This window comes from Vicugna pacos, chromosome 11, assembly GCF_048564905.1.
Source record: "Vicugna pacos chromosome 11, VicPac4, whole genome shotgun sequence".
Taxonomy (NCBI): domain Eukaryota; kingdom Metazoa; phylum Chordata; class Mammalia; order Artiodactyla; family Camelidae; genus Vicugna; species Vicugna pacos.
This window is the reverse complement of record NC_132997.1, coordinates 49,554,047-49,575,857: the sequence shown is the minus strand read 5'-3', so window position 1 is coordinate 49,575,857 and position 21,811 is coordinate 49,554,047. Positions and strand designations below refer to the sequence as shown.

General features: G+C 35.2%; 2 protein-coding genes across 3 annotated transcripts in view; one reads left to right on the top strand and one right to left on the bottom strand.

The window, feature by feature from the left end:
• The window catches only part of P4HA1 (prolyl 4-hydroxylase subunit alpha 1), a 67,844-nt gene extending 46,983 nt beyond the window's left edge, over window positions 1–20,861 (bottom strand). The window contains exons 1-5 of one of the 2 annotated variants that reach the window (XM_006218975.4): window positions 20,665–20,861; window positions 6,374–6,481; window positions 5,364–5,460; window positions 4,175–4,326; window positions 1,221–1,358 (exon numbers count right to left, since the gene is read on the bottom strand). In XM_006218975.4, the coding sequence (XP_006219037.1) occupies window positions 1,221–1,358; window positions 4,175–4,326; window positions 5,364–5,460; window positions 6,374–6,449 (463 nt within the window). In that variant the 5' untranslated portion in view covers window positions 6,450–6,481; window positions 20,665–20,861. The remainder of the gene's footprint in view (window positions 1–1,220; window positions 1,359–4,174; window positions 4,327–5,363; window positions 5,461–6,373; window positions 6,482–20,664) is intronic. The other variant, XM_006218974.4, reaches the window with a different exon arrangement.
• LOC140699915 (uncharacterized) lies at window positions 18,454–21,434 on the top strand. Its single transcript, XM_072972400.1, has 3 exons — window positions 18,454–18,561; window positions 20,029–20,286; window positions 20,806–21,434. The coding sequence occupies exons 1-3, from the start codon at window positions 18,454–18,456 to the stop codon at window positions 21,115–21,117; spliced, it is 678 nt and encodes a 225-aa protein (XP_072828501.1). The 3' UTR covers window positions 21,118–21,434.
• The last annotated feature ends 377 nt before the right edge of the window (window positions 21,435–21,811 follow it).

The following is a 21,811-nucleotide window of genomic DNA, read 5'->3' as shown; positions in this document are numbered from 1 at the left end:
TAGGATTACCAGGCGGGAGGGTATAGCTCAATTAATAGAGTGCCTGCTTAGCACGCATGAGGTCCTGGGCTCAATCCCCAGTACCTCCATTAAAAAAAAAAGTAAATAAACCTAATTACCTCCCCCTAACAACAACAACAATAAATAAACAACAAAAAATTAAAAAAAAAATAGGATTACCATATAATCCAGCAATTCCACTTCTAGGTATATACCCAAAGAATGAAAGGCAATGTCTTAAAGAACTATTTGCACACTCATGTTCATAGCAGCATTAATCACAACAGCTAAAACGTGGAAGCAACCCAACTGGCCACTGACAGATGAATGGATAAGCAAAATATGGTATATACTTATCATGGATTATTATTCAGACTTATAAAGGAAGGAAATTCTGAAATATACTACATCATGGATGACCCTTGGAGACATTATACTAAGTGAAATAAGCCAGTCATAAAAAGACAAACACTGTATGATTCTACTTATATGAGGTACTTAGAGTAGTCAAAATCATAGAGACAGAAAGCAGAATAATGATTGCCAGGAGCTGGGAAAGGAGGGACTGGGAACTTATTGTTTCATAGGTACAGAGTTTCAGTTTCACAAGATGAAAAGAGCTATAGATGGACTGTAGTGATGGCTGACAATAATGTAAATGTACTTAATGCCATAAACTACACATTCAAAATTGGGTAAGATGGTAAATTTTGTTTTATATTTTTTCACAATAAAAATCTTTTAAGCAAATTATCATGAAATCATCTGTAACTTTAATAAAAGGGTTTTGCCAAAAATAGATCAGAAAGCAGGATGCTCCACACTGTAGAACACTTTAAAAATCTGTGCATACTCAACATGTCTTGGTTTTAAATTACTGAACATACATAAACTTCAATTATCAGTTCCCTTATAACTCTACATACAAACATTGGGTATTCTAAAGACAGACATTTGGAAAATGGTTGTTTCTTTTTCTTACATGTTAAAATTGCCTACTAACGTTAGTCTCTATAATTGTAAGCTTTCACAGTAACAAGCTAGCAGCTTATCCCCAACTATTAAGTTCCAGAGAAAGGGTCATTTTCTCCTCAAAGGTTGTGAGACAAACTAAAGTTAAAAATCTTAAAATACCAAAGACTTTTTATATTAACATTGTCCTAATGGACTGAACAGAGATGCCAGGTAATAGGTTTCTTACAGACTAGGAGAATTCTTACCTGGAAGATCACCCTTTGAGATGGTATCTGTATCCAAATTGTAGGTGTCCTGGAGACGCAACAGAGCTTTGGCTGCCCCAACCTGATCTTCATCATTAGGGAAGTATTGTCTCTGAATGGTTAGGTTAGAGATAAAGCCTTAAAATAGGGAAAGAAAAAAAAGATTCTAGACACGGGTGTGAAATGTAGTGTGAGGAATATAGTCAATAACTATGTAGTTATCTTTTTATGGTGGTGACATATCATAACTAGACTTATCATGGTGATCATTTTGAAACATATAGAAATATAGGATCAGTATGTTATATAACAGGAACTAATACAGTGTTGTAGGTCAATTATATTGCAAAAACAAACAAACTCACACAAAAAGAGATCAGTTTATGGTTACCAGAGGCAGGGGGTTGGAATGGGGTGGAATTGGAGGAGGGCAGTCATGTAGTACAAACTTCCAGTTAATAAGTACTAGTAGGGACGTAATGTACAACATGATAAATGTAATTAATACTGCTGTATGTTATACACAAAAGTCATTAAGAGAGAACTCTTAGAATTTACTCATCACAAGGGAAAACTTTTTTTTTCTATTTCTTTAATTTTGAATGTTAACTAAACTTGTGATAATCATTCCATGATGTGTGTTAAGTAAAATCTTCGTGCTGTGTACTTTAAACTTATACAGTGCTGTATATCAATAAATAAAACTCAAAACTGGAAGAAAAAAAGGAAAAAAGATTCTAGAACTTCACAGACTTCCAATTTCTAATATAGAGTCTTTATAAGGATTTTTCAAAATTCATTTGATTATAATTTTCCACCATACCATGCATAACAAGAAAAAATCAAATACACTGAATGATACTTGACATACCTCTAATGTTGTTCAGTGTTCCCAAACCATTTTTAATGTTGCTTAAGTAATCTGGGGTCATTGCATAAGTTATATCTGTATTAGTAGGTAAAGATCAACTAACATAATAATTGTTTTCAGTTACACAAGATAGCTTAGCTCCACTAAGCCTGAAAAGTGAATGTATTTAAAGATTTGAAAATGACATTAATTGGCAACCAATTATACTTTCAGATAACAATAAGTAAAATGTATGTTCTGAAATAAAGTTCTAAAAAGAAAAATTAAATAAAGTTCTGTTTTCTTCTTCCATGGGCCACATATTACATAAATAAATGCGTAAATATATAAAGTTTGGTGGAATTCTTTGAGGAGAAAGAAGAGACATTAATTATATATTTAAGAGTATCAGGTAAGCAAGTTTATTAAAATATATTTAGATCTGTTGAATTATTGAATATAATGTTCACCAATCAAGATTTGCTCTATATAGGGTATAGCTCAGTGGTAGAGTGCACGCTTAGCATGCATGAGGTCCTGGGTTCAAACCCCAGTACCTCGAATAAAGTAAATAAATAAATAAATTTTTAAAAAGATTTGCTCTATATAAGTTCTAGTATTAATTTTAAAAGGTTTTACATAAAATATTACAAAAATCAAACTAACATACTAATTACTGTTAACTATATAACTCTTAAGGAGAATGGATGCTAAATACTCCTTAAGGAATACAATGAAAACAAAAAGTGATTTAAAATTTTAATAATATATGTATCATCATTTGCAAATCAAAGTTAGATACCAGATTTCCCTCCCTCTTCATTTACTTATAATCAACTATGCGTATTTTGATCATCAAAAGGCCAGGCATTTTCATGTGAATTGAAATGTACAAATGAACAACTAGCTGCAAGAGGACAAAGTTCATAGTAAGCATATTTTTTAGTTTTAAGACCAACTCTTAGTCACAATATGCACACGGAATTTTACAAGGAAGTTTTACAAAAGACTGTAATGTTTTTTATGCCCCCAAACAAAATCCAGGAAGTTGCTTAAATCCTCTCTAATAAAAAGAGAAAATGTGTATCTATTAAAGCATTATGGGATGATTACCACCAATTAAAATGCCAAATTCCCAAGGTTTATCTTATAAAATACAGGTCGTACAGGTCATCACTGGAGAACTTTTTAAAATAATAAACAAATGTGGGTGTAGATGTATAATGTATATGAACACATACATATATGACCTTTAAAATGTTCTCATAGCGTTATATAAGCAAGCAAATAATCCTTCTCATCGCAAAGAAGTATTCACGAGTTCTTTATTTTTTAATTCACAAGTTCTTGACTTAATTTTTCTTTTCATGTTTTCTTTTCAAGGTTTCCTGTCCTGCGTATAATAGTTTAGTTTACTGCTCAAAACTACTTGTAAGCACCCTTGGAGTATTTCATCTACACAGCTGGCTCAGTTCCCTTTTTTTTTTTTAAACCACCTTCTACCATTTAACACATAAATACTATGTACTAAGTTTATTTGCTTAAACTCCAGGCTAAGTTTTCTGTGTCTGTTACTAAAATTTCTAAAAAATCTCAATACTCCAACTACAATTTTACTGTTTCAATTACAAAGACATTTATTATTACTGTTTGTTGCCTCAGTTTTTAAATTTATTGTCTATGTTAAGCAAAACAATCCTAAGCTTCAAAGTACTATATAAAACACAGCTAACATTTTTAAAATCTGAAGATAATCCTAAAATGAAAATGATTACCCTCAGAAATGAAGCTATATGCCAAATAATCGATTCACTTTTGTAGATTTCAAAGTAAAAAGGACCAGTGTTAATAGCAGAAATTACTTTTTTAATAAAATTTTCTTTTTCTTTGCTTCCAGTGTTTATTCTTTTTTTTAAATCAAGAATTCAGGATCTAGACTAAATTAATTCTAGTCAAACCAAATACATCCCAGCAATAATTCAGTTTCAAGACTGAACACATGATGTTCTGAGAACTGACTTTATCACTACTTCTGGCATTTCCACAGGTGGTAGCAAAAATGTCATACTTTTTTTTGGCCTGTTAATCTTACCATCTGACTTACCATCTGACATATCCTTAAGGACCAGATTCTCCAACTCACTCCACTCAGTGTTCAGACGTTTCACTAACTTGAATGCATTTACAGGGTGTCCAACAAATCCCTCTGGATCTTTTGTCGCTGTGCTGGTTAACCGGTCTAACTTCTCTGCCCATCTAAAAATGTAAGACATAAATGGAAGATAAATACACTTCACAAGGAAAAACAATTTAGCAAAGCACTCAAAAAGAAAAAAAGACTAGATCTATAGATTTTTACATTAAAACTACACCTAAAAATTCTTTTAAAAGTAAAATTATAAAGGTTTCTTAAAAAGCAAGATTCTCTCATGGATAAATCTAGCTTGGCAGAATCAAAATATGACTACAAGACTTTTTGTTTTAGTTTTGTTCTCTCAAATGGTTACAGTAGACATTAACTTAGCAAAAGCTGTGATTGGATCCCTCTAGTAAGAGCCTAAAAATTCATTTCCCCACAGGTCCTTAAAGCAAAATAACTGATTATTACAAAGTACAAATCAGCCCAAACCAAATTCAGTTATGTGCTCATTTAAATCAAACTTTTATATTCAATATAAAACCTTATATGCACCAAATTAAAAAATAAAATATCCCAGCCTCTTTAAAGTTTAAAAAAAGTAAATAAATAAAATCAGAATAAAACCAAAATTTTATATTCAATACCTAAAACAAAAAAAACCTGAATACTTAACTACTCATTAAACAAAGGATAAGAATTCTCAGGTCAGGATTAAGTATTATTTTAATTGACCTGAGTCAATTAAAAATAAATTAGCATTTAAGGAAGAGATATATTAATTAAATAATACTAACTAAACTTATCATTGTAATCTCCAGAATGGAACCAAAGGAGTGAAGGATAAATAGAACTGAAAAACTTCTCCAGAAAGTGGCTTGATTAGGGAGGCTGGAGGACAGAAGACATTAGCAACCATTAAAAAAAAACTGTCCGTCTACGACCCCGACCCATTTATATTATCTCAATCCATATTCTTCCACATGAGGTCTTAGTTCAGGCCTAACTTTTACTTTCTGTTTTTCTATTTCAGTCTTTTCAAATGGCCTTTTAAGACTGGCAGAGGGCTTTCATTTCCACACAAAGAATGTTTCAGCTCTAGAAAGAAAACATCCAGGTGGAGTCGGAGTCATAATGAGTAAAACACTTTCCTTACTTTTTTATTTGTTCTAATTTGTCCTCTTCTGCCTTAATATAGTCTTTTAGGGAAGTCACCAGATCTTTCTCCGTGTGGATTAAATCAGTCATTTGACCTAGAAGAAAGAAAAGGAAGAAAGTTATTAAATACTCATATTGGTCAGTACACCCAACTTAGATAATTTCAGAATGATTGAAAAATGCTTCATTCTATGAGAGGACTTAACTGGCATGAATCAGCTATGTTGGAGAGAGTATCCTTTTTTTTTTTTTTTAAACTAGATAAATAACAATGAAGCCAAAAACTTTTCTAATCATGTGTTCCAATTCTAATTTTCAAGCTACTTAATTGTGTAAGCTTGGGACATATCAACAAATTGCCTTTTATCTAAAATTTTATTTATTTTTTAATTTCAAAACAACATTACTTCCCAAGGATCAATGTTTCTTCTTCCCTTCCTCCCCCTTCACCTTCTTTTTTTTGAGACCAATTAGAATTACATTTTTATTTAATAAAGACCACACTAACAAAAAGTTTACTTCATAGCTTAAATTCAAATATCCATATTTAGTTATTCATAATAGGATGAGAAAACTCATCATTTTACATCCCAAAATTAATACCTGTGTTTTAGTTAGCTCTAAAATCACATAAGGTTAAAACTGGTCAAGAGGATGAAGGAAAATAATTCTTTTAAGACAGATGAAATATGCATATAGGAAAATATAAAAGACTAAGTATATACATTAAATGATTTGCTGGGTGGACTCATTAGCAGAGAATTTTTTTGTTATGCTTTCCTAAATTTTCCTAAGTTTCTAAGCTGAAAATGTATTGTTCTTATAATCAGAAAAAATTAATTTAAAGAAAAAGACTGATTATAAAAAAGAGAGATTTTTAGAAGGGCAGAGACTGAAGCAATGTTTCAGTCTCTGGGAATACAACGTTATTTGTTTTTATTGATTGAAAACACAAAAAAGTGGAAAATTTTAAATCGAAAAACAAACAAACAAAAAATTACAACTTACCAATTGAAGTAAAAAACCCTGGATGGGCCAAAGACTGAGAAAGTAGAATCTCTACAACTAAAATGCACCCGATCATCTTCAAAGGCTTAATTTTACAGGCTCACACACCTAGAAGAGAAATATGGCCATTACAAAAAAAAGGAACGGTAGGAAAAGTTCCTATTTTTCTATGAACAAAATGTAAATTAGACCCCAAGATCACCCATGGAACTGTTACTAATTCTCTTAAATTGAATGCTAATTTAGTAAGAGCTACTATCTTATTTTTCACATAGACTAATAACTTTGCATTTCATGTTAAAGAAAAATGTACATGTTTGTTATCACCATAATATATGCTTAAAAATGCTGAGTTTGTTTCCTCCTTAGTTACTACTACAATTAGAGTGATTAAATAGTAATACTTTTTCCATATAGCCTGAAAAATAAATTTTTTCTGTGAGCTACAACTAAGCCATGAATTTCTCATTAAAATATACCACTATTAAAGTAACTTAATTTAAATACTACCAAAATATATTCTAAAATGTTAAAATATGTTTAAAGGGAAAAAAAGGTTTCAGAGCTTTCTGATTAATCCTCTGAATTCCTAACTTGTTCCAGCTTTACCCTATTTAAATATTAAAATATTAAATATTAAAATAAGTTCACTTAAAAATTATAGATTTTGGGGTGATGAATAATGTTCTAAAATTGATTGTGGTGATTGGTGGCTGAAGAACACCATGAAAGTACTAAAAACCATTCAATCATGAACATTAAATGGGTGAATCATGTGGTTCATAATTACATCTCAATAAAGCTGTTTTTTTCTTTTTAAGTTGTACAGAATCCAAAGAGAATGAACAGCCCTATCGATTTAAGCTAGCAATTTCCTCAAAGGACCCAATGTTAGATTTTTTTCTCTTATCTACTGTGCTCTATGTAAAAAATCCAGCCCAGTACATAGCTGTGGCACTTTTTTAAAATCTGGCAGCAAAGCCCTTCTGTCTTTTTATTTTTTCCCCCATCGCACTGTCTTTTCTGGAATGGATTCTTCATGGCAGTTGCAGATTATCAACTAACCAGCAGAGATTTTACCCTGTGCTCCCAAATGCCCTGTCCACACTCTTCTCTTGCTGCTTCTCCACTACATACATGGACTTTAAATCCTTCTCCTTTATTACATTACAGGAGAATAAGTTACCACTGCAGTACCATTTGCCCCAATAACAGGCACCCGCTGGTTACTCTGACTTGTGCAGGCACCTCTCACTCTTCCCAAGTGGCTTCAATTAAAGCAACTGGTTCAAGTCCAAATTGGAAAACTATTACACACACACACACACACACACACACACACACACAAACACCTTCTCCTAACTTGAATCAATAAAGACAGATCACCACAGAACTGACATTCTGGAATTACTCCTAAGTCTCCTCCCTCCACCTCCTCCTTTCTGCAAACTTCCAGATACTTCCAGAACCACACAGTAGTGAAATACACTGTTCTCTTGGCTGCTTTACAGTAACTCTTTGGGAAGGCTTCTAGAATGTAGCAGATGCAGACACTTCCTCTCCTGGGCTCCTGCCAAAGCACAAGTCTTTTTCAAAATCCTGGGCTATCTGAACAGTCTAGAATTTTCTGTTTAAACAGATTTCTGCTGTAATTTTCTTCATAAACAAATGTTATTTCCAGCAAATACAAATGCTTTTGCTGTACTAACAGAAGGCTAATCAGAAATGTGTCTAAATGTTTAACTCTGATGGGAAAGTTTAGATTTGTTAGATAAGAGGTGATCATTTTTTCATTGCTAAAATATATTTTGTCACTATAGTTTCATCATCTTTCAAATGGTCCTTAAACCTCACAATCAATCAAGAACCACTAGCCTACAGAAACTACAAAAAAGCGTAAAAATTGCTCTATTCTAGATGGAATATAGAGTTACAATCAACAAAAAATAAAACAACAAAAGAAAAGTTATTGGATCTCTGAAAGGAGAGAATTTTTTAACTTAAAAATGGTAAGACAAATAACCTATCAAAAACTAGATGGAATTAAATACACAAAATAATTAAGGTTTATATTTTTTAAAAACCTATAAACTACAGACTAGGAAGCTAAAGAAAGCAGAGCTCATTTAAGGAACTCATACAAATCAATAAGAAAACCACTAAGACATTACATGATAAGCAGAAACCCACAAAAGAGGAATTATAATTAATCAAACCAAAAAAACAAAAAAACAAAAACTTACTCAGTAATCAAGGACACAAAAATTGAAATAAGATAGCCAGTTTTTCACCTATTAAATGAACAACTGAACAAATTTAACATATTAACAATAAAAATATCTAGATGGTGCTATATGTCAAGAAACTTAAAATGAACATATTTTTTACTTGTGAATTTAAATGAAAAACAAGATTTACAAATTAACATCAACTCTCATTCACTGCTGGTGGAAATGCAAAATGGTACAGACACTTTGGAAGACAGTTGGCAGTCTTTCTAATCTTAAAACATTAAACATACTCTTACCATATGATGCAGCAATCATGTGCCTCATGTGCCTTAGTCTTTACCCAAAGGAGTTGAAAATTTATGTCCACACAAAAACCTGCACATGGCTATTTATAGCAGTTTTATTTATAATGGCCAAAACTTGGAAGCAACCAAGATGCCCTTTAGTAGGTGAATGGATAAACTGATACATCCAGACAATAGAATATTTTTCAATGCTAGAAAAAAAATGAGCTATCAAGCCATGAAAACACATGGAGGGACCTTAAATGCATATTACTAAGTGAAAGAAGTCAATCTGAAAAGGCCATATGCTGTATGATTCCAACTATATGACATTCTGGAAGAGGAAAAACTATGAAGACAGTAAAAAGATCAGTGGTTACTGGGGAGGAAGGAGGAGTGACTAGACAGAGCACAGAGAATTTTTAGAACAGTGAAAATACTCTATGATATTATAATGATGAATACATGTCATTATCCCTTTGTCCAAACTCACAGAATGAACACCACCAAGACTGAAGGGGTAATGTTAAACTATGAACTTTGGGCCATTTACTGTCAATGTAGATTCATCAATTCTAACAAATATGCATGTGTGGGGGCAGGGAGTATATGGAAAATCTCTGTATATCCTCTCAATTTTGCTATGAAGCTAAAACTGGTCTAAAAAAATTAGGTCTTTTAAAAAAAATAAATTAACATCATACAACCCTAGTAGAATTCGTATTGAATGAGATTAAGTTTCTACTATACTCTGACAGGAAGTTATAAATAAATGCTAATCAAAACAAAGAAAAAAATTAGCATCATAAGATAACTATGTAAGAAAATATGCAAAGGAAATTCACCAAGATGTAGTTGTCTCTGGAGAGCAGAACATTAGGTGATTTTTTTCCCCTATTTCTCTGTATTTTCCAGATGTCATAGGATATATTTACTTTTACAGTGACAAAAAACTAATTCCATACAAAATAATAAACCTAAAACATCAACTTCCACGTTATTGCACCATAAGCCTTTAATGAAGTGGTTAACCACTCTTAACACAATACAGTAGTTAACAAATACTATACACGTTTGAGCATGTTCATTTTCGAATTCTATAAACCTCTAGATCTCCCTTTCTGCTTCAAATATTGTTAAGCTTATTTGAAAGCAACCCCAATGTCTAGGAGTGAACTACCCTGTCAGAGTAGCATACTTCTCTATTCTTCCTCCTCCTGTGAATAGACATGCAACCCAGGCTAAGCCAGTCATTCACCCTCATTCCCATGAACGGAACACTTGAGGAGTGGGCTTGTAAAATGGTAAAAAGCAGCTCTTTCTGGAATTGCTAAGCTCAGAAGATGTGAATTTGGAGCTGCCTGTGACCATCTTCTCCACTTGTCAAGGACTCATAGGAACCCAATCTATTAACAGGACAGTCATGCAGAAACAAGCAGTTTTACAAGCTCCATGGCCCTGATTCTTCCAACTACTACTTTGAATCTGTGAGGTACCCCAATAATCTTCCAGCTCAGCTAAGGCAACCTGGTAAACTCCCTTTTTCTTAAACTAATTCAAGTTGGATTTCTGTCACTTGCAATAGAAAGTTCCCACACAGCATTACTTCATATTACCATGCCAACTTAAGCTAGCTAATACAAATGAAGATATCCCTGCATAGCTGTGGTTCTAAACTTTAGCTATATTAGAATCACCCAGATAATTTATGCAAGTTCCCAGGTGCTGCTGCTGCTGCTCTGGGGAATCACACTTGAGAACCACTGGATACAAACAAACTTTGACATCACACAGAAGGTGTTCTCTGCCTTTAAAACAGATTTTACTTCAAAAAATATCACTGAATTTCTAATTACTCTAGGGAATGGTTCCTCTAATCTGTTTTAATACTATGTCTCACCCACGTTCTTTCAGAAACTGTAAGTGACACGTTAATAGTCAACCATATCTTTACCAATCACAGATTTTCAAAACATAATGGTGTCTTTCCTTATGTCTCACTTCCATTTTTTTTTTACCACCCTCAACACGCAAGCAAGTTAGCACCTTGCAAGGCAAATCATAAGCAACTAAGAGTCAAGCATCCCAAAAGACATTAGTTTAATCAAAAATAGTCAGATGTAAATGTCTTCTGTTCTAAATCCTGAAGCAAGCTTGAAACAGAATTTAAGTGGGTAAAAAGGATGCAATCTCTTTTAAAACAAGGATAAATCTCAGCTCCCTGAGACAACTTGATTCAAAAAAATAAATAAAAGAGAAAGGAAGGAGGAGGAAAGAAAAGAATGCCAAAGAAGAGTCAAAGATACAAACATAAATATATAGTGGAATAAAATTTAGTTCTGAAATAGTATGGATAAATTATCCATTATGCATAGATTATGATAATATTTTGGTTCTTGGCTGGATGGTAGGCTCATGAGTGTTTATTATTTAATTTTTATAACATACATGTATGTTACATATAATGTTTGATATGCATGAATATTATATTTTTAAACTATAAGAAAAAAACTGTATTTTGGTTCTTGGCTGGATGGTAGGCTCATGAGTGTTAATTATTTAATTTTTACAACATACATGTATGTTACATATAATGTTTGATATGCATGAATATTATATTTTTAAACTATAAGGAAAAAACAACATGGAAGACATCTTCCTGAGAAACACATTCTCAGGTAGACCCGAATAAAAATAAACTGCAAAGTATACTATTTATCCACACTTTCCTACAATCCTTCTTCCAGGAAAGTCTAGTCCTAGGCACTCACAGATCAATCAAATCTGGGAACAGATTTTAAAACAGTCCTTCTACATTACAGATATTTACAATTTTGAGTTACCACAATTCACTGAATTGTATGTTCAAGTTATTCAATGAATTACTAGAACAAGGCATTTGGCAAATAATCCTATTAGCCTTCTGGTCTAACATTTTTCTTCCCAATTGCAACATGTTAAAGTTTGTCTCTCCCAGACAAATCATTCAAAAGTTAATAAGGCAGACTAAAGAATGCTTGATATTCTAATCTAAACTTTCTTTGACACAAAAATTTTCCACAGAGCTTCTTCTAACAGTCTCCACACCTTCCACAAATGTTCCAAACCTTCTTTTAAAGGGCTCCAGCTTTAAGTTTATTTTCCCTCATACAAATTCCATATTCAGCTATTAGTTTTCCTGACATCTGTGTTAGACTTTAATCTTTCTGCCTGTTTTTACGGTCAATGCAAAAAAACAAACACAAATTCAGACTTCTAATTCAGGCCACTGCAATGTGGTATACACATCAAGACAGCCCATCTCTTCCATATAAGCAGGATGGATTTTCCAAGACAACTAAGTGTGGTTACTAGTAGAACTAGTTATATTTCTGTTCTCCCCTATAATCCCTCTGCAAGTTGCCATTTGTTCTAACTTAACTCTATGAATTCCAGTCATACCTCTGCTCCCAAAGAGAGTAAGCTACATCTCTAGTACACACAACCTGATGGAAAGTGCCTTAATGCTATGACCAACATTTCTATCAAAAACTCAGAAATCATGCTAGCCTCTTTCCCACAACTTTCTGTACTTGAGCAGTGAACCCAGTCTTTGGCATCATTCCAATGGAACAGCGGTTCAGGATTAGGTTGGTAAGAAGCTCTAAATCAAGATATTGCCCTTAACTGAAAATGCTACCTCAGGCTGTCTTTCGGAGGTTCTTCCAAAGTTCAGTCTTCCCTGCCAGGAAGATTCTGAAGATAAGATCATTTCAAACATACACACACCTGTTTCTCCCTATATAGCACCTCAACCAACCCTATTCTTTCTTCTGAAAACTGCCCCACTCTACCTTTAATTCATCTCCATAATTTTAACAGTCATGTTATATAACAAGGCTCTTCTCCCTAATCAAGTAGCTACTCAAAATTCTTTGCTGGAAGATTTGAAAATGAAAACTGAGAAAGAAGTGGCAGGCACTCTTTGAATGCTTGAACTATATTATAAGTAAAGTGCAGAAGTTAGGGACCAAGTTTTGATACCATGTCTCAAACAGCAGAATTTCTTAATTTTGATGAAGTTGCATCTATCATTTTGGATCACACTTTTGGGGTCATATCTAAGAAATCTTTGTTGGACCCAAGGTCAGAAAGATTTTATCTTATATTTTCTTCAAGTTATTTTCTAGCTTTATGCCTTACCTCAAAGTCTAGAGCTGTTCTGAACTAGTTTTTGCATACCGTGCGGTATTTTTACATTGAGGCTATAATGAAGAAAAAGATTCTGTTTTAACGTTTGAGTGCTGACTGCCTTGATGCCCCATTTCCATCCCCCTTTGCCTCACCTCTGGGTAAGTCAGCAGAAAGGCCATTCCCTCCGCTGGTGTCCGTGGGAAGCTGAAACCATGGAAATCCCACAAGTGGGAACTATTACATGGGTCCCTCCTTCTAGCCACAGTAGAAATTAAACCCAATCATCCTGCTTCACTTTTGCTTTATTCTGGACTAATCCTAAACCCTGTCCTTGAGGAACCCTTTTGCAGTTGTCTGTGTGAATAAACTTTATTTCCTATTTCATATTCATTGGTGCCTTCTTGTCATTTGTCCCAACATTTATATAAACTCCTAGGCAGTGTCCAATAGAGGATATTAGGTACACAAATAAAACAGATTTTTTTTTGCATATGAACATCCAACTATTCCAGATTATCCGTACTCTACTGAATTGCCTTAGTACCTTTGTCCAAAATGAACTGACCATTTTGTGTGTGTGGATTCTCTACTTTGTTCCATTTGACCTATATGTCTATCTTTTCTCCAATACCACAGTTTTAAGTATTGCAGCTACATAGTAAGTTGAAATCAGGTAGTGGGTTTTCCAATTTTGTTCTTTTTTCAAAATTGTTTTGCCTTTTCTAGTTCTTTTGTTTTTCCTTATCAGTTTTAGAATCAGCTTGTCAGTTCATGTAAGAAATCTTGCTGGGATCTGGACCACAATTGCACTGGATCTACAGATCAGTCTGGGACAAATCTTAATAATATTGAGTATTCCAGTCCATAAATATGGTATAGCTCTTCATTTATTTAGGTCTTCTTTGGGTTCTTTCATTAGTGTTTTATAATTTTCATTATACAAATCTTGCACATATTTTGTGAAGTTAATATTAAATATTTCATGGTTAGTGGTGCTATTGAGATGGTACTTTTAAACTTTAATTTCCAATTGTTCACTGTTATTATAAGGAAATACAACTGATTATTGTATATTGATCGTCTGTCCTTCAGCCTTGCTGAATTCACTTATTAGACCTACAGCTTTTTTTCAGTAACATTTCAGATTTTCCACACAGACATTCTGTCCATGATTAGCAACAGTTCCTATTCTCTGAAACACACTGTTGTAATCATGAAGACAAGTCACAGATTGGGGAAAAACATTTCCCTACCTCGTATGTAGCTATTTCACTCCTAGGTATTTATGCAAGAGGAAAAAAAGTATATATTCCTCCAAAAATTTATATGTGAATGTTCCTAGCAGCTTTATGAATGATAGTTAAAAGCTGGAAACAACTCAAATGTCCATCAATTAGTAAATGAACAAAAAAAATTTTCTAGTATACCCATACAAATTATACTACTTGACAATAAAAAGGAATGACATATAACATAAATGAATTTCAAAACAATTATGCTGACTGCAAGAAGACAGCCTCCCCCCCAAAGTACATACTATATAATTCCATTTACAGAAAACTCTAGAAAATACAAACAAATCTTCAGTCTTAGAAAAAGATCAGTGGTTACCTAGGGATGAGGAAAGGGCAGGAAGGAGCAGGAGGGAGGGTATAGAGAGAGTTATGAAGAAACTCTTAAACGTGTTAGGTATGTTCCTTATCTTGATTGTGTTGACAATCTCGTGGATATATACTTCTGTCAAAACTTACCTATGGTACAGTTTATTGTACGCAATTACACCTCAATAATAAAGTTGTTAAAATATACCAATTACTTAATTTATGAGTAATCACCGTCATATGTCATCACTGGTGTTTTCTTTATTTATAAAACACTATCACTTGGTAGCTATGATTACTGTTCACAAATAATATTATTTAAGATATTTTTTATTCAGACAGAAAACTGAGATCAAAATATCTTTCAGGTTAAAAGATTAGTAAATTTGAGACCATGTAAATTTGAGAATTTATATGAAATATCTTCATATAACTTCTGAATATGAATAAAATCTTGCCAGGGTTTTAAAAAAAAGTGGGGGGAGTTGTTAGAACAAGGGGGCAAGAACAAAGCCAATATGAACATAGCAAATAAAGCTTTGAGGTCCTAAATTAAACAACTAGGTTTAATAAACACTAAAATAAACACTGATTGACCACAATGATTTTTTGAAAGAATTAGATCTGCAAATCCAGTTAAGACTGGAGTGTAAGAGAAGTCTTCAGCCTACCTAAAATCAGTTAAGCAATGTTCACTAAACACTCAAATAAAACAATTAGACATATAAATTTATATAACTGTCCTCCATTCTGAACACTATTTCAAATACGAAGTTATCATGATTCTTTCTCAGCACAATGTTCAGAACATAATTGACTAAACTTCACTTAAAAAATAAGAACATAACAACAGATGCTAATACTTAATGATCACTATATAGAATCAAGGAAAACACCTCCAGATAATTTCTCTCATTCTCTCAAACTAAACAGACTTTGTATACAAGTGTCCCTTCTTAATGGAATTCTTAGAATTTTTTCAGAAAACAATCCATGGTTGAAAAGCATGAGAAATTACTAGGGAAACTGAGCTAGGTACTGAGGTTAAAAATCTTACAAATACATATTCAGCAAAACAGAAAATAGGCCTCTGAAAATTAGTGATTAGTACTTTACAAGCTTCCATTTCTATTATTTATTCTTTGGAAACTTTATAAAAGCTTCTTGTTAAAATTTTGGGAGGAGATGCTAATAGAGTCCGTTTCTTTCACTGCTTGGACATGCATAACAAGATATATTCTTCTTCTATTTGGTGCTTCGTATCAATGTTCAATGCCTTTTTATTTTATAGTTGCTGACTACTAATTCTCGGGTCTTACTGTAGTTCCAAAATCAAAGTAACTCTGATGCCTGAATGGAAAACATCTAGAGAGGTTAACTTCTGTTTAACTCACTCCGTATAGATGAGTGACAAATGCCCGAATGCACCTACAGTATACCTTAAGTCCCATTCCTAACACAAAAGAAGTTACACATACTTTTAACTCTGACCACAATCTACTCCGGCCAGGGCCAGTTAGTCCACAGCAGAACACCCAAAACCAGCTTTAGCAGCCCCTCCCCTGCTACTTTATAGCTATGAGGCCCAGCTATACTTTACCTCCACTTCTTCCCTCCCACAGCTCTTCTACAGAAGAGGTTCCATTTTCCTTTACCCTAGTCTCCCTCTTTTCTTTCTAGGCTTCAATTCTTTTTCTAATGCCAGATCCAAGGTTGTCAAGATGAGGAAAAGGTATGCAAAATAAAACCACAAATACTAGAATAGGGGAAAATGAATTCATGGTTGCAGATGAATGTAGATACGGGTTTCCACTCAGCATTTATTCAGATTTAACATCAAGTCAGATATTAGTAATATGTTTGTATACTGTGGTTTTTCATGTCCTATTTTTCCTGTGAAACATTTATCACACTTTTGATTTTCCCATAGTCCACTGGGCAGGTTACGAATGCTTTTAAAATTAAATTGAATGGAATGACTAAGGGAATTACTACCAATCAGAAACTCTATTTTATTTCAACTCTAGATGTTCAAAACATTTCTAATATATCGGTAATATGCAATTCAACTGATTTGTTTCCTTCCATTACCTCAAAGTCAGATTGACCAATTATCACAGATGAAGGAATATATCAATCAGAAAACAATCTGGGTCCAAATCCTACTTTTGCCACATACTGTATTCTTGGGCAAAATACTTGACTTCTTGAAGCCTCAATTTATTTGTAAAATGGGAATGATATAAAACAACTTCACAGAATTACTTTAAAGATCAAATTATACCATATATTAAACAACACTTTATAAATTGCAAAGTGCTTTAGTTGTTAGCAGCTTGTTTAAAAATCTTTTTAAAGCCCAATTCAATCCCCTAGAAAATTCTCTTAGGGGGAAGGAAAAGTTACTGATGTAAGGTTTTATTGTCACCTGTTTCTTTTCCTTCAACAAAACAAAATACTCAGAAAGAAACCTGGTTAAAGTTTTACTGTACAGGTGGATAAAATAAACCACTAAATTACAGCCTTCTCTTCACACTACTTATATTGGAGAAACAGCTCAAATGACCAACAAGAAAGGCTGAGTATATCAACTTGATATAATATCACTGTTTAAATGAAAAATATGTATGCCACCAAAATATGGACACATTAACAAAAAACATTAAGCAAGAAGGGGAAGAAGTCCAAGATAGCACTCATTCACTGATGACAGCTATGTAAGAAGCATGAATCTCCATACTGTATTTTTTGCCAATGAGCAGCCAAATATACTAATAGTCAAATGGATCATCCAAAGCAACAAGAAAAGGAATGTTTTTCATTATATCAAGTTCAAAAACTGCTGGAGTAAGCTTAATGAATTCTTTTGAATTTCATTAGTTTTTACTGAGATACAATATTTGGCTAGAAGAAACCTAATGAGAGGTTTAATAGCTTTAATTTATACAAATAAATTTCACTGAGTAAAAACATGAATGAAGCTTTAACTAGTTTAACAAGTATACATACACACTTTATTTGGCTTGTCTCTTAATATATATATTATACAGGTATACCATTATGATATAATTATACAATTCAAGATCTTACTATAAGAAGAGCAATAAAGTTTAATGCCAAAGGCTTGTGCAATTTATTTTTCTTTATCTTCAAGTATTATCTACTTTTAGAGTAGAACCAAAAATACATTACAATATATGGGAGGTGGGGTATGGGCAGAGGCCAATGTGACGTATGATTGCCTAGGCAATTTAGCAATTCAACAATTCTCCAACCAACTTATTAACTTTTGTTAAAACTCTTTTAGCAAAAGTTTATTAGGGTCATCTTTATAGTCAAGTCCAGTCAGACTTACAGGGCCAGTTCAATTTTCAGAAATATTCAAGAGTTCCTGCCCCAATTTAACTGAATGCTTTTAAAGATTTACTTCATACCTCTTACTTTTTAGGTATTATAGGGTTAAGGTTTTAGAGTTTATAGATGCATCTGTGATGGAGGGAGAGAGTATCTGTAAATGGTAACTAAAATTCTATGCAGATGTGTGTACTTGCATTTTCAGACCCAGGGTCCACATCTTCCATCAGATTCTCAATGGATTTCAGTACCTTAAATAGGTTGAGAACTGCTACCATGTATCTCACACAGTACACTTTTCAAATCTAAGAGATGTAATTATATCCCAGTTAATAACTGCTAAGTAAAATAAGGCATTCCTTCCACAGAAGTGAAGGCTCACAAGATTTATGGCTGCATCCCTGGAATAAAGGCAGGAGTCTGAACACACATGCCCTATGAAAGACACTGCTTGTCAGCATGCAACCCACTTTGCAGTATTAGAAAAGGGGAACACCTCTTCACGAAAAAGTCAAGATTCACCTGCAGCAACCTGGGCTTCCCTGGTAATAAAAACTTTTTTTTCGTGAGTCTTTTACACTCTATAAATTTTTCTGCAATAATTCAAAGTTGTGGGGGGGGAGGGAACAGCTCAGCGGCAGAGTGCTTGCTTAGCACACATGTGGTCCCAGTTTAATCCCCAGTACCTTCATTAATAAATAAATAAACCCAATCACCCTCCCAAAAAAAGCTGTATATATTTTTCATGTTTTTTTTTATTACTTTAGTTACTAGGATATAAAATGGCCAATACAATTATCCACTTACCAAAGTTCTTGGCTTTCAGTACTTCAAAATAAAACTTATATTAAAGATGCCAAAGGAATAGTATTATTCACCTAAACACACTAAGTAGTCCTTTTCCTAGTAATTATGTTAAATCTATAACAAGCATTTGCCATTAGCTATCTAAAATACGGGCAGGACTTAAAGCATAATATTCCAAAACCAAAACCGACATGGCTTTTAAAGGTAAGTGATAGAACTTGTGATTCCCACACAAAGAAAAAGGTAAAATTTGAAGTTCACAGTTTACTCAGAGATTACATTCACAGGCTAAAAGTCAAAGTTAAAGAAAAATCACTGAATATCTATTTAAAATTTAAATCAAGGCAAAAATATATTCAAGGTTGTTCACTTTGAGCTTCTTGAATATTTCCTGTTTAAGATATTCATTTTTTCCATACATAACTGACCAGAAAAATACCTTTAAAATGTTTTCTAAATTAAATCCCAATGCTCCTGCTATGTGGACTGAATATTTCATCTGATTATTTTAGGAAAAGACTAGCCTCATTCATAAGCTGCATCTAAATCTAAAACGGGAAATACGTTTCTTCCCAGAACCTATTAAAAAAAAAAAAAAGAGCCAAAAGTTGATGAAAGAACACTGCTGCCACGTCCTTTTCCCTTCCCCCACTCAGTAGTGGCTACTTCATTCCTTTAGAGTGCATTCCAAGGGAAAGTCCGAGAGCCACGGCTCTTGAAGAAACCAGAAACAGTTAAATTGAAACTGGCAAGCCTCTTCAGCCTTTCCAATCAATTCCTAAAAGGAGATCTAGCTGCTGCTTCATCTCTTTCTTAAAGCTAACAGTGCAAAATTCCATGAGTCTTCTCCAGTTTACCTACTCCAGTCTATCTGCAGTGCCTAAGATGTTAGTGTGTAAAAACTGAATTATATTTAATACATTCGATTATTTAGAAGCAGTCCATTACTCATGGTACCATCCTTCCTCCCCCTTAAAACACATATCTGGGGGCCATTCATGTAACTCAACTCAAAGTTCCCACACAACCATAGAATTCGATTTACTGATGTGGACTTTTAAAAGTAGCAAACTCTGCTGAGAGAAAGAGAGGGGGAGGGGGAGAAGCTCATGTGCCTTTAAAAAATTTATGTGGCATCAGAAGGAAGGAAGAAGCCTAGCTTCCCCGTTGACTAGGGGAGCTGACAGCCGACTTCCTCCATCCAGCCGCCCGAAACTTGCCGCCCGGGGCTACGTCTAGCTGCTCGGGCAGCACCACTGCGCGCAACAGATGAGTTTAACCTGAACTTCCCGGGGCAGGTCCGCTTCCCAGACCTGACGACTCTTCGCCAGGATAAAAACGCCCTAGTGCCTCAGCGTCAGCTCTTAGCTTTAAAGTCCGCTCTCCACTGCCACATGCTCACCATCTGCCGCTGTGGAGGCCGAAAACCCTCGCGTACCCCTCAGCTTTGTAGGGAGGACCAGGTAGCAGAGGCGCTCGGAAAAATCAACAGGGTGATCCCACCCCGGGAAGGAATATTCAGGAAAGTCCTGGTCCTCGGGGCGGAGACAGAGGCTGCCGCAGCCCCAACAGTCGGGAACGCCAACCAGGGAGGAGGTGGGAAGGGGAGCACGGCGGAGGGCAGAAGGGGGTCTCGGGCAGCGAAGGGGAGCGAGGCGCAGGGCGAGGGGCCGCGTCTCCAGAGGAGAACGTACTGGGGTTGAGCAGTAAACTGGGGAACCCCCCGCCCCCGAGCCGTCCCACCAGAGGGGACAGGGACCAGACCACCAGGGCCATCGGAGAAAGGCCACGGCTGCCCAAGGATTTCAGCCTCAGTCCCCAAGGTCGAGGAAGCGTCTCACCTGGGAAGTGGGACGGGAGGGCGGCGCGTTCTGCAGTCTCGGGTCGGTAGCCTTCGCTCGAGCAGGCTACCTACTCCCCTAAGCCCGCTGGCGGCGCGACTGGGCAGCAGAGGGAGCCAGTTAGCCCTTTTATATCCTTAGGCCGCGACGGCAGCGCCGAGGAGGAGGCGACTGCAGCCCTCGCTACGTGAGCTCGATCACACCAGCGCCCCGGGGACTGCGCAGGCGCCCAGCCCTCTCCGCCCCAACCCGCGGCCCACGCCCGGACTCCACACCAGCCCGTGGAGCCCGAGGCCGAGAGGAGGGGCCGGCATGCGGGCCTGTGATGGGACGCGCCTGCGCAGGGTTCTCACCACGCCGCTGTTACCGTGGTTACCTCGGGTTTGCCCCGCTCCTTTCGACAGGTTGTTTAGCGAGCGCCTGAATTTCAGGATCAGCCTCAGTCAGGGCTGAGCGAAGAAACCACCAGCGAGGAAACATCTTAATATGAGAGAGGGAACATAGGAACGTAGAAAATAAAGCAGAAAAGAAGCATCGGGTGGAAAAAACACAGTACATACTGTCTTGATTATCTCAGCTGTGTTGGCCCTGAGGCTTTTTGTTCTGAGAACCTTCCTCTGTTACCTACAGTCATTTTACATGAATCTCCGTCTCCCATCTTTATACTTTATATCAGTAGGTAATGGACTCCGCACTCCGGAGATTTTCTGAGTTCAATTCCCGGCTCAGTCCCTTAAAACTTTGGATATTAACATCTCTGCATATCAGTTTCCCCAACTGCAAAATGAGAACGATGGTACATACCTCGTAGGATTATCGTGCGAATTAAATGAGATAATGTATGTAAAGCACTTAACATATGCCTAGCACACAGAAAGGGCTTGGTAAGTATTAGACTGTGTTGAAGCATATAAGGCAGCCAGTGCTGTATTTGGTCTTAATCTAACATTTGCCTTAGTCATTATAATCCTGAAAGAAGAAAGCGTTACTATCAGGGAGCAGACAATGAAGGAGATATTTGTCCCTTGTGACTGAAATGGAAGAAAGATTTCTCTAAGATTTGTTAGTCATTAAAAATTGCTGTTTCTAAAATTTACAATGAATGCCAAAAAGTATAGCAATAATTAACATTTCACTCTTATCTAGG

Excerpts from the sequence above, each read along its gene's own strand:
- LOC140699915 (XM_072972400.1), top strand. The coding sequence starts at position 18,454 with ATGAAAGACACTGCTTGTCAGCATGCAACCCACTTTGCAGTATTAGAA. Across the intron at positions 18,562-20,028 it reads CAGCAACCTGGGCTTCCCTG|CCGCCCGAAACTTGCCGCCC; the intron begins GTAATAAAAACT and ends TCCTCCATCCAG. Across the intron at positions 20,287-20,805 it reads AGCTTTGTAGGGAGGACCAG|GCCGCGACGGCAGCGCCGAG; the intron begins GTAGCAGAGGCG and ends TTATATCCTTAG.